At 56.5% G+C, this 15,454-nt stretch overlaps 1 protein-coding gene across 1 annotated transcript in view; it reads left to right on the plus strand.

Moving 5' to 3' along the window:
• SPTB (spectrin beta, erythrocytic) overlaps positions 1 to 15,454 on the plus strand; it is a 68,173-nt gene that overhangs the window by 48,858 nt on the left and 3,861 nt on the right. The window contains exons 28-32 of the mRNA XM_012777710.3: positions 105 to 189; positions 973 to 1,169; positions 1,460 to 1,509; positions 2,002 to 2,077; positions 12,875 to 13,137. Coding sequence (XP_012633164.2) covers positions 105 to 189; positions 973 to 1,169; positions 1,460 to 1,509; positions 2,002 to 2,077; positions 12,875 to 13,137 — 671 coding nt within the window. The remainder of the gene's footprint in view (positions 1 to 104; positions 190 to 972; positions 1,170 to 1,459; positions 1,510 to 2,001; positions 2,078 to 12,874; positions 13,138 to 15,454) is intronic.

Consider the following 15,454-nt stretch of genomic DNA (forward strand, 5'->3'; position numbering starts at 1 on the left):
CTGTGACACCAAACCTGGCATTCTTTGCAGGATCCACTGTGCACTGCCTCAGACAGTGGGGAGGGTGAGCAAAGCCTGAGTCTTTCTCCCGTCCTTCCCCACAGATCAGGGAGAAGCTGCAGCAGGTGATGTCCAGGAGGAAGGAGATGAACGAGAAGTGGGAGGCCCGCAGGGAGCGGCTCCACATGTGTGAGTGCAGCCCAGCAGCCAGGGACCCTGGGGGCAGGGCCAGAGCCCTGCTGGAGGAAGGGAAGGGGGAGATGTTGCGAGGAGTAGATTGCCTAGAGAGGCCACCACAGCGCCACACGTGGTAGGCAAAGCTCTGGGGTAGGGGCCTTGGGGGTCCCGGCAGAAGATGGAGCAGACATGTGTCAGGGAGCCTCCCTCCAGCCACCCAGCGTGCCCCCACTCCCAGCCCGCCCTCTGCCCATGGCCTCGTGCCTGGGCTGGCGTCCCTGCAGAGCTTGGGGAGGTGTCAGAGCAAGGGTCTGCGTTCCAGACGTTTGTTCTGGGGAGTGTTGGGCACAGAAAGAGGTCTGTCCTCTTGCAGCCGGACGCTGGGGAGAGGTAGGGAGAGCCCACCATGCGAGGAGCTATGCGCCCAGGAGGCCCCGACTGGTCCCCATGGCTCCTTGTCCATGATTATGTGAGACAGCCCAGGGCTGCGAAGAGAATATTCAGGGCTGAGGACTGCTTCTAAAAAAGAGAGACATCTAAGCTCTCTCTGATTTTCAAAGTAGAGGTTTTCGTAATTAATATGTTTTAAAAAGACAGCTATGGATGGAGATGGGCTGGGGGCCCAGAGTGGGGACGGGGTGGCTGCTGGCAGCAGGGTGTCCATGCGGTTTGGGGGGGACACCTGTGTAGGCCACCTGCCTGCCTGCCAACTCCCAAGTCTGCTGAGCCGCCCCCAGGCCCTGGTGGGAGGGGACGGCTGTGCTAACGGGGTCCGCGGCTTGTCGCCTGTGGCAGTGCTGGAGGTGTGCCAGTTCTCAAGGGATGCGTCCGTGGCCGAGGCGTGGCTGATCGCCCAAGAGCCCTACCTGGCCAGCCGGGACTTTGGACACACGGTGGACAGTGTGGAGAAGCTCATCAAGAGGCATGAGGCGTTCGAGAAATCCACGGCCAGCTGGGCGGAGCGCTTCGCCGCCCTGGAGAAGCCCACCACGGTGAGCAGTAGCAGGGCCCGCGCCAGGAGGCTGGGGGGCCGCAGCGTGCCTGGGGTCTCGGGCCAGGTGCTCTAGGCCAGCTATCAGGTACTTAGGGTGGCGTAACAGGCTTGGCCAGCGGGGAGGGTGGGAAGCAAAGACAAGTGGCAGGAGGTGCTGACTGAGGAGCACAAGGACAGAAGGGGCTGGCCCTGGAGGGACCAGTGCAGACTGTGTTGGGGTGATAGGTGCACCCAGACAGGGTCTGAGAACACTGACCTGCCCTGACCCCTGGCCTCTTCCTCCCCTAGCTTGAGCTTAAAGAACGCCAGACCCCAGAGCGACCCGCAGAGGAGACTGGGTGAGTGGGGGCCGCGTGTCCCAGGTGCCGTGTGCTCTGCCGAGGTGGGGGGGAGTGCTTTTCATCAGAAACCTGACGTTGAACGAGACACACTCGCCCTCTCACCTGGGCCGCTTGTCAGAGAAGCCCAGAGTGTCCGGAGCTCGAAGTCAGAGGAGGCTCCCCCACAAGGGCTGGCGCAGGATAAGGGGTGGGAGCAGGGATGGCAGAGGTCCCCTCTTGGAACCACCACCCGAGCCCATGCCCCGCAGGCCTCTTGCAGGGAACCTGGCTCATTTCTCAAGCATCTGCCTTGGCTTCTCCGATGAAGCCTTGGGACGCTCAGCTCCTTGCTGAGCACCTTGCAGGCCGCTGGGACGCCTGGACAGGGCGACACATGGGGCTGGCTCCTGGGGTGCGGGGGAAGCCGAGCCCTGCGGGGGAAGCCGAGCCCTGCGGGTGGCGCTGGCCTCAGAGGTGCTTGTTTTTAAGGAGAGGATGTGTCTTCCTTAGGCCTCAAGAGGAGGAAGGCGAGACAGCAGGGGAGGGTCCCCGAGTGCACCGTGCAGACACCGAGAGAACGTCCCCGGTCAGTTTCACGTCCAAATTTTCTAGTTCCTGGGAGTCACTACTGCCAGGATGAGTTGGCTCATCCCTGCTAGGCTCGGCCGGGCACCCCCCACACGGCTCGTGCAGACCAGTCTACTTTTTTACTTAGGTTTTCTTAATTCTCAGAATAATTCCCCTCCTCCCTTCAATCCAGAAGAAACTGACATGCCAGTCCACTGATATGACTCTACTAGTTTGGTTTTATCTAGTCTAATAAATTTTATTGTATAAATACATGACCATCCACATCAGGGGAGACAGTTTATCTAGAGATGGTTCATTTTTAAACACAGTCCCTTTTCCCATTTGCCTTGTAACTCTGTGCAATGCCCCTCCATACACACACACACTCTCGTACACAGACACATACCACTAGACTGTCCCATCCTGCCCCCTACCCACGAGCACTTTCGGCAGGGAGGTGGGGACAACCACCCTTCCAGCAGGTCCCTCGTTCCTATGCATAGCCCTTTGCCCTTTCCCACCTCCCTAGCCTGACACCTGTGGGTCAGTGAGCCCACAGGAGTGAGGAGAAGCTCAGGGCATTGGGTGACAGGGGCCAGCTCCGTAACTTGCAGAAAAGGAGGGTGTGCAGGGGCCTGGCTGCAGGGGATGGGGGATGGGGGCGCCTAGACAGACCAGCTGCCAGAAGCCTAGGGCATGTGCCTGGAGCCAGGCCTCTAAGGACCGTGCAGGAACCTGGGAGGCTGTGACTGAGGTTTAGGGGAATGCTCTAGGGAGCAGCCAATGGGGGAGAAAGCACCAGTTCAGCTCGCGGCTTGCATGGCTTCACCACTGCGCGCACCCCTGTGGCATGCTGTGCTGGAGCTCAAGGGAGCAATAGAGCCTCCATGCACCCTACCTCTCCAGGTGCCCAGGTGAGCCTGCCTGGAATCTCCAGGAGGTGTGAGGGTTGGGAAGATGAGGATTCTAGGTGGAAATTTTCGGTACCTCAGAAAAATGCACGTATAATGAGCCCTCCCTATGCAGAATCCCTGGTAGGCCCAGATTTCAGCCCTTCCCACCATCTGTACCCTCTGAGTGAGACAGAGACGCACACGCACATGCACAAACAGACACACGCACGTGCGTGCACCCACCCTACACCTCCCTCTGCTGCCTCCAGCCTGGCCAGAGGCCTCTGAGCTGCACCAGCCCATCGCGGCCGGCAGAGGGCACCGCTGTGCTCCTGCTGAAGGGTCCTTCCAGGTTCCCGCTGAAGCTCCCATCATGGCATGTGGGGCTCTCCCTTCCCTGTCTGTGGTGAACTGCGTCCCAGCCCCTTCTTCCCAGCGACAGCCCCCGCCAGAAGGAGAGAGGACTCTGGGGGCTGGCATGGCCTGCAGACGCGGCTGGGGCTGTCCCTGCCTCCCGCCTGCACCTGCTTCTGCTGTGTGTCCCCGTGTGTCTGCATGCAACGGTGTCCCGGTGTGCGGGCTCCCTGTGAGCACCTGAGCGACTCACCACTGTCTGTGTCGTGTACGTCCACGCGAATGTATCACGTGTGCATCAGAGCGGCCTCCAGCCAACTCCTGAGTGTCACTGGGTTGGGGGGAATAAAACCTGCTTGGACCTGAGTATGTCTCTGGGGGAAGGAGGAGTGAGCCCAGTGGCGACCTTTCCAGAGAGCCCGCACCCCACCAGATGGGAAAACGGGCCTGTGCCTGGGACCAGAGAGAAACCAGATGGCGAATCACATGAACACCAGGCCCAGAGCCTCATGGAAACAGACTTCTGCTGCTTCTCTTTCTGAACCCTTGAAGTTTTCATGAGGACCCATGAAACTGCGGGGGGCCCTAGTACCCAGTCAGCCTTTGACGCGGGTGAGAGAGGAGGACGGAGCCCACGCAGGCTGGGAGAGCCCGGCCCAGCTCTGGGAGGCTCCCCACGAGGCCAGCGCTGGCCCGTCCCCTCTGCCCTGGGACTGCTCCTTTGCACAACCACAGGCCTCTCCCAGGAAGGGACACTGTGCGCCTTCTCTCTGGGATAGGCCTGGTGGCAGTGGCTCTCCTGCTAGTCCTATGTGTGTGGTCTGGTGTCGGTGCCCCGTAGAATAGAGCCCCTCGGTGTCGCTTCGTGTCAAACCCCTCACTCGTGCATGTCGGCTTCCTGCTGGGGGACACAGATGGCAGTGGACCAGGTGCCCTTGCCCCAGTCTGGACAGCCACACACCCCACAGGCCCCTTCCCGTGCACGCGGTGACTGGGGCTACCATTCCACGCGTCAGCCTTTCCTCAAGCACCTCATTGTGTGATTCCTTTGCCTTCCCTCACCTCTCGCTTCTTCACATCAGAGCATGTTCTGGTAAAAACCAGTCCCTTCATACAGGTAAGTGCACAAGCGCACGTTAGGCCACGTGCAAGAAGCAAGGTGTCCCTCACAAAAGACAAGACGGCTAGAGTGGAAGTCAGGACATCCCAGTCAGTGTTCCAGTCCTTAATTCTGTTGGAACTTTCCTGCATGATTTAGATAAACCACCTAATCCCCAAGTCATCTTGCTCTTATAAAGCCCTCTCTGCAGGATTACAGAAAGTCTGGAACATTCCCATATGTCAGCAGTGTAGCAAATTAAAGGGAGGGGCTGGGAGAGGTGGTTTCCCCCACTCTCCTCTTGTCTGGCTCTTAGGTCGTGGGCCCCTGGGTGGTTTGCCAGGTGCTGGATGGAGTGAGGCGGGGATGAGTAAGAAGAGGTAAAGGGCCGAGTGTTTGCCTTTGTCACTGTCGAACCTCTGCTATAGCCAAGGTTAGTGTGCCCAGGGTCCTGAGGGGGCTCAGAGATGAGTGTGTCTCCCCTTCTCCTGGGGTGTGGCTCTGGGAAAGGCTTGGGGTCCTGCGAGGTGTCCCTCACCTCCCAGGCTCTGGGTGCCCCAGAAGCCCTACTATGACATTTGTGGTAAGATGCTCTTTCCTCCTGGGAGGAAAGGAGGCGGAGTTCAGATTTCATGGAGAAGAATTGGTATTGAAGACGATGTGAGTCTCTGCAGGCCTGGGAAGTCCTCCTAACACTGTGCCTGATTCCTGCTGTGGGGACCGAAGCAGGGCCCGCTCTAGGAACCCACCCAACAGGGCTGCGGTGATGACATGCATGACATCCCTGAAAGGGACTGGCGTTCCTAGGATCTGTGACAATAACAAGTCTCCTTTGTCAGGGCTCACTGTTTGGGGCAAACATGCCCTGCCTGCCTCCAAGCCCCAAGGCTAGGTCCAGTCTGTAGTACAGGCAGTGCCTGGGGGGCCCTGGCTGCCAGCCCCCTCACCAGGATGTCAGGGAAAGCTCACATGTCCCAGGACTGCCTGCACGGCCAGCTTCCCCAGAGAAAGGGACTGGGCTTCTTGTTAGCACTGAGCAGGGGGAGTGCTGGCTCCTAGACTCTCGCCTCTCCCTTCTGTATGTAGTTTTAGAGGTTGAGTGGCTTTGGGGAAGTAGCAGCAAATGTGAGGGGCAGTGCCCAGGGGCTGAATGGACACTGGGCTTGCAGCCAGGACCACCTCTCAGCCAGTGCCTGGCTGGCTGCACTGCTGTCGCCCTTGGCAACCGGGCACCTCTCCCAGCAGCAGCCTCCCTAGTGGACAGCCGAGAGCTTTGACCAGCGGCCAGTGGCTGGGCTCTGGTGTCCTTGGCTGGAGGCGACGTGGTTGTGGAGGCAGTGGCTGTGTTTCTCTTGCCTGAACAAGCATTCCCAGTCTTTCCCCTCTCCCTATAAGAGCCGCTCTTTCAGACATTTTGCAGCGAATGCAAATCCCATGTTTGTTGGTAAAGGGCAGACCCAGCTGGAAAGAACGTCAGTTTTCCCCCAAACCTAGGTGTGGCCCTGCCGCCCCAGGATGCCTGAGTCAGCGTGGCAGGGGTGTGTCTGCCTGCAGCCTGGCACCGCGCACTGGCTCCCCGGAGAAACCTGCTCTAGGCTCTTTCTGGACATCCGCCCGCTGCTGGGTGTGCCCTGTTCTCCACTGTGGTCAGATTCCATCTTCCTGGCCTCTCAGTTCTGAAGATTCCTCTTCAGTTCTTTCTCTCCAGCTGTGTCGCAGAACATCCCAGATACTGATGGCCTCAGATGAGACTCAGCATTGGAGGCATCTCAGAAATGGGTTTGAAGTTGACGATGTGACCATTGGGTGGCAGACCTGGGTGGGGAGTTGGTGTCCTCTAACTCTCTCTAGTCTTGCTAGTGCTGAGTGGCTGGCTCAGGGTCACCAAGGGATTGAGCCGCCATCAGCCCCTCCAGGGCAGGGACCTGAAGAGACCCCACAGGTGGTGGGCATGGTGAAGACAGCTCCTGAGGAAGCCTCATTCTCTCCCCCACTGGTGGCAATGGACCAGGTCTCAAAGGGGACTGTGCACAATGCCATTCCCCTTGTCCCTCACCCCTTGCCTGGTGGCTTTCTCATTTTGCCCAGGCAGCCCTGGTTGCCATCTCAGATAGACAGCTGGCCCTTGGGGGTGCAGTGCTGACCCACTCTGATCCCTCCCCACTTCTAATGAGAGCCCCTCCCCTGCCTGCAGTCCAGGGCCCACTCACCGTCCACCCCAGCCTCAGCTTCCCCTGGCTCTTCCCCCTGTTCAGAAATGGCTGCTGCCTTCTCATTTGAGACATTTGTCTCTGCTCACCCTCAGTGGCTATCCCTTCACCTCTTTGGCTGCTCTCAACTCAACAGACCATTCCTTTCTCTTCTCTTATAAACAATTGTCTTCTGAACAGCCTTCTCAGGCCAACTAGTGACAGCTCTTTCACCAGGAGGACAAGCACTGAGACATCAGACATTGGGGGAGGGTCAAAGTTCTTCGCTGCTGGAGTGGCCAGCTGCTCCTACCCACAGTCACCCAGCACCATTTGGCTGCCTAAGGCATCTAGCAGTGGGTCTTGTCTGGTCCCAAGCTCTCTTCCAGCTCTAACGTGATTGTGCTGCCTTCGTCCATTAGCCATGTGTCTTATATACGCTGGGCTCATCTCATTTAGACTGTGAACCCATCAGATAGGTCCTTCATCTGGAGGGATGGCACTGGCCCCTGCTCTTGTGACAGGATACAGTAGGAGGGGCACAGAGTTTGGGCCAGGCAGACCTGCATCCTCAGCTTTCCATCTGGGTGTGACTGTGGGCAGGTTACTGATTCTCCCGGAGCCCCAGTTTCCCCATCTGTAACTTAGGGGTAGTCACGGACCTGCCTTGCAGAGAGGCTGGGAGGGTTGGAAGGGAGGATGTAGGCGGAGCATCTGGCACCTAGTAGGTGGTCACTTAAGTCCCTCAAGTCCCTCCATCTCCCACTTCAGTCCTTCATCTCTTAAAAGAAACATCCTCCATAGGAATTCTAACATCCATTATCAATCCCCTCCCAAACCAGCCTTCCTGGAGGCCCCTCCTTGAGGTCCCTGTACAACACAGTCTCGGCTCAATCATCACATCACTCATCCCATTGCTAAAGTCAAAAACGTTCTGTTTATGGGTTGCATCCTCAGGCCCTGGTTCTCACTTACCAGAATTACCTTCAGAGAGAAGCCCCTGACACCTGTGTGAATGTATCTGGGTTCACTGAGCATCTTCAGGGTCTGTAAGACCCTGTGGTCCGGCGCCAGGTTCTTTTTCTCCTGGGAGCCTGGAGTTAGTTGTCTGCGCGGCCCCTGTGCCACCTGCTGGCTGAGTCTGGAAATACACCTCCAACTCCTTTCCCCCAGGGGAGAGGTTTACCCACCCTGCCCACCTCTGTGGAGGAGACCCCGGCCCTCTGCCTGCCTCCCCCACCCAAACCAGTTTCCTAGCAAGGCAGGACCCCCAAAAGTCAAGCTCATGCTACAGCTGGTTGACTTTGGAAGACTCTGCGGAGGGTTGGAGGTGGCCGTTTCCTACCCATCAGGAGCCTGGGCCTCTGCCTGTCGGTGGACTACAATTGTGGGAGATTCTAAAAGGCTCTCCTGTCTGTGCCCTTTCCTCCCTGGTGTCCCTCAGCCAGTACACACACCTCCCTTCAGGTGCCTCCCCCGCCCGGCCCCCAAACCAGAGAGCCTGGCCCTTCTTATTCCAGCCCCGCCCTGGCCATTCTCCCTCAGGCTGGCCCAACCCCTTAGGGCCCAGACTCCCCTGCTGCCCCTAGCCTGACTCCTGGAATGTCTTCCTTCAGAGTGTCCCCCAGCTCCTGAGGGTGGTGTCTGTGCTGGGCAGCCCTCAGCAGCGTGGCTGGAATCTGCGCATCTCCCTAATGACCCCAGGGCCACAGCGGCGGGCTCCTCTCCGGTGCCTTTGGACAGAGCCTCCCTGTCCCTACGACCACGCCACATGAGTAGCCAGGGTCGCCCCTCCTGGCACCCCTTGTCCGCCGATCCCCTGGCCCAGCGGGCTGGGCAGTCGCCACCTCAGGCCACTGCCTGCTTCCAGGGGCAGCAGGTGCATGTCACTTCTTCCCTCTTGTTCCCACTTTCTTGGCCCAGGGGTTGGGTAAGGTGGGCCCTCAAGCCCAAACCATGCTGCCAGCCTGACCTGGGGTCCCTTGTCACCAACAGGGAAGTCCTTGGCAGATCTGGCCTAGACAGAGGCGTCAGTCCCTGCCCAGTGCAGGTGTCTGCCCAGCCTCTTAGCGCCCTGCTTGCCCGGCAGCAGCCAGCTGCCTGCCCTGGCATGTGTCCTTTTTAGGGTTGAGAGGCGTTGTGTGGACAGGGGAGCAGAAGCCATGGATTCTCACTCCCACTCTACCGCTAACCTGCTGTGTGATCCCAGCCAGCCACTGAGCTTCCTGGAACCCAGTTTTCCCACCTGTAATAGGAAGGGCTGGATCCAGTGGCCCCAGGACTCTTTCCAGCTCCAGAACTGTGTTTTCTCACATCAGCTTCACAGACCCTCAGTCAGTCCCATCCCCAGCCTCCCCCGGCAGCCTGCTTCTCTAACAAGACCCCCTTGTTGGCCCACCACCATCTTCCCAGAGCCGTGGCTATCCGGGAAATGCCTTAAGATCTCTACACACTCACAAGCCTATGTCAGGGCTCCCCTCTGTCCTCTCCCCTGTCTCGTGGGCTTCCCCTCTGCAGGTCAGAACCCCAAGAGTAATTTTTTTTAAATGGTTTTTCTTCAGAAAAGGATTTGACCACCTGAATATATACCTAGAGACAGTCTTCTCAAAGTCTTTGCTTTACAAAGTTGTGAGCTCTCTGCAAAAATCCAATTGTGAATTACCAGAACCTTCCACTAAATAGCACACTGTCATCCTCAGCCCTATCCGGGGGCTTTTGCTTTCTCCTCCTGGGGCCCTCCAAGCTTTGTGGTGGGGCCTCAGGCTCCTTTTGCCATGAAGGGCTTACCTGTTCACAAGGTCACCCCCTTCCTTCCTGAGCCTTGGAATGTTACAGCTGAAAATGGCTGAGGAAGGAGAGGTGAGTCCTTACCTGCCAATGGCTAGGATTCCCCCTTCCCCATTTCTCCATCCTGAGCACCCCCTACTCCAGGGGTAAAGGGGCATTTGAGATTGTCACACTAGCTGCATAGGACATTGGCCACAATCATTGCTCAGCAGAGCCCCGAGGAGGGAGGTGGTGGGTAGGAGGGGTGAAGGATCATGATAGAGCTGGTGTTTACAGGCGCTACCTCCCTTCAGAATGCTCCAAACCACCTGAGAATTAAGTACTAGGATGATGCTCTCTAATCAAGAGTCAGGAAGGTTGAGTGACTTGCTAAAGATTCTCTCCCTTCCCCCAGATGGAGGCCAGGACTTTCACTCCAGGCGTGTCTGCCCAACACCTGGGCTCTGAGCCGCAGAGAGGTCTGTGTGCACAGTTCCAAAGAGCACAGTGGGGAAGGCGTAGGCTTCTTAGCAGGGCGTCTGCCGGTGGTCCCTGGTGGCAGAGCAGGGAGGGGCCTGGGGGAAGGAGCTGGCTCTGCTCACACAGCCTTCCAGAAGTCCCTTGTCCTCCCCTTCCCCCCGACCCCAGGTGCTGTTGGTTCCACCTCGTCCTCCCCAGGGAGTTGGCCAGCCTCCTTGGAAGCTAAGAAGAAAGGATGGGTCCCCACAGCCCCTTCCCTCTCTCCTGCACCCCACTTTCATTCCATGCCCCTCTTGCTCATCTGTGTCCCCTCCCCCAGCCAGGGAGGAGGGAGGCCCTACCAAAGCCAAATACCTTCATCTCCCACCCTCATTCTTGGCTCCTCTTCCTCAGGCCTTGGCCTTCAGGATGGGGGACACAGGGTGCACTTTAAATTGTCTCTACATGAGCAGGAACACAGAAGAAATCTTTGCACGTGTTGGAAAACCTTAGTTTCCAAAGCCAAGCCATGACCAGGCCATGCCTCCAAGTGTCCATGCAAAGGAATGTGAGCCAGCACGTCCATTAAGAGGAAACAGAAGGAAGGCGGGATTGAGCTGGGACTCGGTCCTGGCAAAATCCATCTGTATTTTCAGAGGACAGTTCCCTAAAGGCAGGAAAAAGGAACGGCAGGAAAAGTGTAGGAAGAAATCGAGCACAGGGTTCTCTAGCAAGACCAGTTCCGGGAGGGCAAGGCAGGGTGGGAGGGGCACACGTGGCTGCGAGGGCCCAGTGGGCTCCCTGCCTGTGCCTGCCACGGCATTTTCCCTGAGATCCCGGGGCAGAGCCAGGGCGGACTCCGGCCTGTCACCAGGAGCAGCAGTGCAGCCCATACCCGTCCTCTGGCATCCCCGCTCCTGGAGGAAGAACAGGCCCAGCTGGGCTTGGGGCTGGAGGGGTGAGTGAGGATAGGAGGCTCGACTGTCGGCATTGAGGACCCACCTCCCGGGCCGTTTACCCAAGTCAGAGGGTCGGCCTGACTGGGTCCACAGAAGGACCCCAAACCCAGGCTCCTTGTCCCATCCTTGCCACTCCTGCCCTTCCTCCCTGCTGGAGGACAATCTAGGCAGGGCTTAGGGCTTCCAGATCCTTGTGGAGTGTCCACTCATTGCAGGCACTCCAAGATACAAACACTGCAAGTTGCAGAGGAGTATGGCCTGGCCACAACCCTCAAGGGGCTCTAAGGTGGGAAAAGACGAGTGCTCTAAAGATGAGATAAAAACTCAGGCCTATCTGGTTCTGGAGCACAAGCTCCTAATTGCCTCCTATTACCTATTAGCTGTGTGACCTTGGGCAAGTCACTTAACCTCTCTGAACATTACTTTTCTCATTATAGATTGAAAGTGTTAGACTAGGGCAGCGGTTTCCAAATGTGTCCAGCCACATTACCCTTCTTTTAAATGAAATCTTACTAGAATCCTAACTTGTACCCTGTTGACTGAACAGTACTAGTTTGACAGGATACAAACATGACCAGCTTTATCTTTCTTCCAGCCACTGCCTTCCAACATCTCCATGGAGCCTCCCCTTCCCATTCCTTAATGCCACCTCAGGCAGGCCCTGGTCACTTTCAGCTGTTAAAGTCTACCCACTCGTTTCAGTTAAAGCTTCAATCTGATACCCAGTATGGCGCCCACGTCCTCCCATCCTCCACCCTCTATTTTGGGTTTGACCCACTGGCCCAAGGACCCACAGCAGGGAGGAGAACATGGTCTGCCCTTCCCTGGCTCCTTCCCTCTCCTCCGCAGCGCTCTTCTGGCCTCTGCTGCTTCAGCTGGGGCCGGGAGGATAGAGTGGGAAAAGGAGTGGGGGGGGGGGGGTCTGGTCCTCCCGGCATCCAGCCCCGGCCTGCCTGGGGCGCCGTCCCACCTCACATGGAAAGGTTTCCGGCAGTCGGGCCTGGACAGTGTTCTGGCCAGATGGCTCAAGCAAGGCTGCCTTGGTTGGCGCTTATTTGGCACAGAGGAGACCCCCTCTTTCTTGCCCTGCTTGTTGGGGAGAGGCTGGCTGCCCCCTGCCGCGCCACCCCGCCCAGCCCTCTCTCCCGCTGGCAGGCAAGGGCAGACCAGCAAGGCCCCGCGACCCACGCGGGGAGACGCCCAGCCAGGGGGCGGGAGCTCTGCGCCCCTTCTCATGGGCACCTGCGTGTCCAGCCGTGGCTTCTCTGGAGGCTCCTCACGTGAGGTGATACAGGAGGGCCGGGGTCACCCTGGCCTCCCCAGGGAGGGGCAGGGTATGCCACAGCGCTCCCCCAGGCCATGCGTCCTTAGCTGACTTAGAGCACGGGAATGTTTATCGCCAAATACCAATGAGCTCCAAGCCCCTCCAAAGCAGCTAACTCAGGATCTCCAGGTGGGGCCCGAGAATATTTTCCTCAGGTGACTCAGGTGATTGCAGAAGGCAGCCAGGGTTAGAAACTACTGTCCTAGGCAATAAATTCCTGACTAATGACAGGAGGACTTGTCAGACCCGATAATAGCCACAGGTCTACTTCTCCCTTTGGAAGGTGGTGGGGGGAGACTTAGGGCCTAGCGTCCTTAGTTTTAGGGCTTTAGGTACAATTTGAAGGCCCCAGAGGAGTTCCTATTCGGTTTCACACTTGTGTTAAGCAGCAGAGCCGCTTTCGTGTGCCATCCTGCCAGGCCACATGTATCACGCAGGTGGAGGGTCTGCCTTGGAGACGCCACCCCACCCCGCAATGAGATGATCCCTCGGCCCTTCGGCTCACTCCGAGAGCCCCAGTGCCACTATGTTGGAGGGGAGCGAGGGGCCACCCGCTTCTCTCTGAGGGGGACGGCTGGCAGTGGACCCAGACACCTGGGCTGCGTCTAGGGAAGCAGCTGGGTGCCCGCGAGGGTTGTAGGAGAGCCAGGGTGGCCAAGAGGTGCAGAGGCCCTGGGCAGGGCGGGGGGCTGCACAGCCTTGCTGAGGAACAGCCTTCCCGAGGCCTGAGCACCCAGAAAGGTGTGCTCCTCCCCTGTGCCCCTGAGCAGGGGGAAGAAGAGGGGTCGTGGCCTCAGGACCTGCAGCCGCCACCCCCACCAGGGCAGCACCAGGACGGGCAGGAGGAGAAATCCAGTGGGGACGAGAGGCTCGCCACGGAGCCCCTCTTTAAGGTCCTGGACACGCCACTGAGCGAGGGCGACGAGCCCACCACGCTGCCGGCGCAGCGGGACCACGGGCGCAGCGTGCAGATGGAGGGCTACCTGGGCCGCAAGCACGACCTGGAGGGGCCCAACAAGAAGGCATCCAACAGGTGCGTGGGGAGAGCCGCTGGGTGGGGGTGGCCGGGACAGCTCCCGGGACCTCTCCACCGACAGAGCCTTGGTGTGTTGAGGCACAGGATGCCCTCGCCTCTGGCCTGGGGGAGGCCCTGGGCACCCCGCTAGGCCAGCCTGGGGCTACTTGGCATGATGCGGAAGCCCATTTTCAGCTCTGGTTGGTCCCGAGTTCAAATCCTAATTTCACACAAGTTCCTCAACCTCAGTTGGCTCCCCATTTGGAAAATGAGGATGATGATGATAGGAGGCCTTTTCAGTGCAGAGACTGGGACCTGGCACAGAGTAGGCGCTCGGTGAACATTAGCTGTTCTTGTCCTGTTGTCCCAGGGCTGGGTAACAGGTAGGTAGGTCTTAGTGTGACTGTGTCCTTGACCAAGCCCTACTCTTTAACCAATCTGGGCCTCAGTTTCCTAAACTGTAAAATGGGAGGTGATGGGGGAGGGGGCATGACCTAGGTGTCTCCAGGAGGTCCCTTCCTGTGCTGTCATTCAGTGACTGACACTGAGGACCTGATTCAAAGGCTGTGTCCTTTCCTGACCCTGAGACGGTCACATTCTTGGGTGTGGTCTGACTCTGCCTGGGGTCCCTGGGGTCCCTTCTAGCAGCACTCATGTCCCAGAGAAACGAGGCAGCACCCAGAGGTTGAAGCCAGCCATATTCCCAGGGACACCTAGGAGCACACAGCATGTTGGAGGGACTTGCCAAAGCTACTCCAAATTCCAGAAATGAACAATTTGTGGGCCCAACTGCCCTGAAGCAGTTTATTGCTTAAATGGAGAGTCCGCTAGGAAAGGGGAAACTAGTATTTACTGAGCACCTACAAAGTGCCAGGCATTATGTTAGGACTGATAAAATCTTGACAACAACCCTATGTTATCAAGGTTTCCATTTTCCAGATGGCGACAGAGTCTCAGAGAAGTTAAGTCATTTGTTCAAGGCAGGATCTTCCTCCAAAGACCCAGCTCCGTAGCAACTGCCCTGATGCCTGAGGAAAGATGCCTGAGCTGGGAGTCAGAAATCTGGGCTTTGTAACACAGCTCTGCGGCCAGCTTTGGATAGGTCCAGTTCCCTCTTTGGCCTTCCACTACTTCCTCCCCATGTGCCCTACCAGTTCACCTTCCTGCCCTCAAAAGGGAGGGAGGAGAAAAAGAACTAGGAGGGAGGAGGAAAAGCTTAATGTTTCTCAGAGTTTGTCACTGTCCCAATGCAACAACAGTGCTTCCCATTTGTCAGTGACAGAGCGAGCCTAGGAGTTTGTGGCAATTGAGATGAGTCTTGATTTGCACAAATCTGTGAATCTGTTCCTTTTTAAAAAGTGTGGTGACTCACTCCTGTAATCCCAGCACTTTTGGAGGCAGAGGCAGGAGCCCAGGAGTACTAGGTTGCAGTGAACTATGATCATGCCACTGCTCTCTGGCCCAGGCAGCAGGGCAAGAGACCCTATCTCTTAAAAAAAATAATTAAAAAGTGCTAGTGCAGTATACTAGGCATATCTCAGCAAAACAAAAAATAACAATCATCAAAGCAAAACCCTGCTTAATTCACAGGTCTGTAGTGGGAATCAAATTGATAATGGATGTAGAAATACTTGGAAAAGTTAAGTTTATATTGCTGGTCTTAAGACTCAATAATTCTACTTCTAGAAATGTACCTTAAAGTAAGCAAAGATTGACACATAAGAATGTTCGTCATTGTTATTTAAATTGTGGGTAAATGTTTTAGTATTGTACAGTCCACCAATAAAGTGAATTGTATATATATGATGGGATATCATATAGCTATTTAAAATTATTTCAAGAAATATTTGAGGATATAGAGATTTACTCATGATATAGCATTAAGCTTAGAAGCAGGATATAAAATTGAAAAGACAATATAATCTAATTTTAGCTATGTGACTAGAAAAAATGTGACCACATGAATAGAAGACTAGAAGGAATACATAAAATATTAAAAATTAGGTAATGAAATTACATGTAGATGATTTTTATTTTTTAAAAAAACAACAAAATGTGCTATTACTTACCAAGGCAAAAGTGGCATCATTATTTAAAAACTGGTAAAGCTGGGCGGGCAAGGTGACTCATGCCTGTAATCCTAGCTCTCTGGGAGGCCAAGGCAGGCGGATCACTTGAGCCCAGGAGTTCGAGACCAGCCTAAGCAAGGGTGAGACCCCATCTCTACTAAAAATAGAAATTAAATGGCCAACTAAAAATATATAGAAAAAATTAGCCAGGCATGGTGGTGCATTGCTGTAGTCCCAGCTACTCAGGAGGCTGAGGCAGGAGGATC

This window comes from Microcebus murinus, chromosome 6 (assembly GCF_040939455.1).
Source record: "Microcebus murinus isolate Inina chromosome 6, M.murinus_Inina_mat1.0, whole genome shotgun sequence".
In the NCBI taxonomy this organism is placed as follows: Eukaryota; Metazoa; Chordata; class Mammalia; order Primates; family Cheirogaleidae; genus Microcebus; species Microcebus murinus.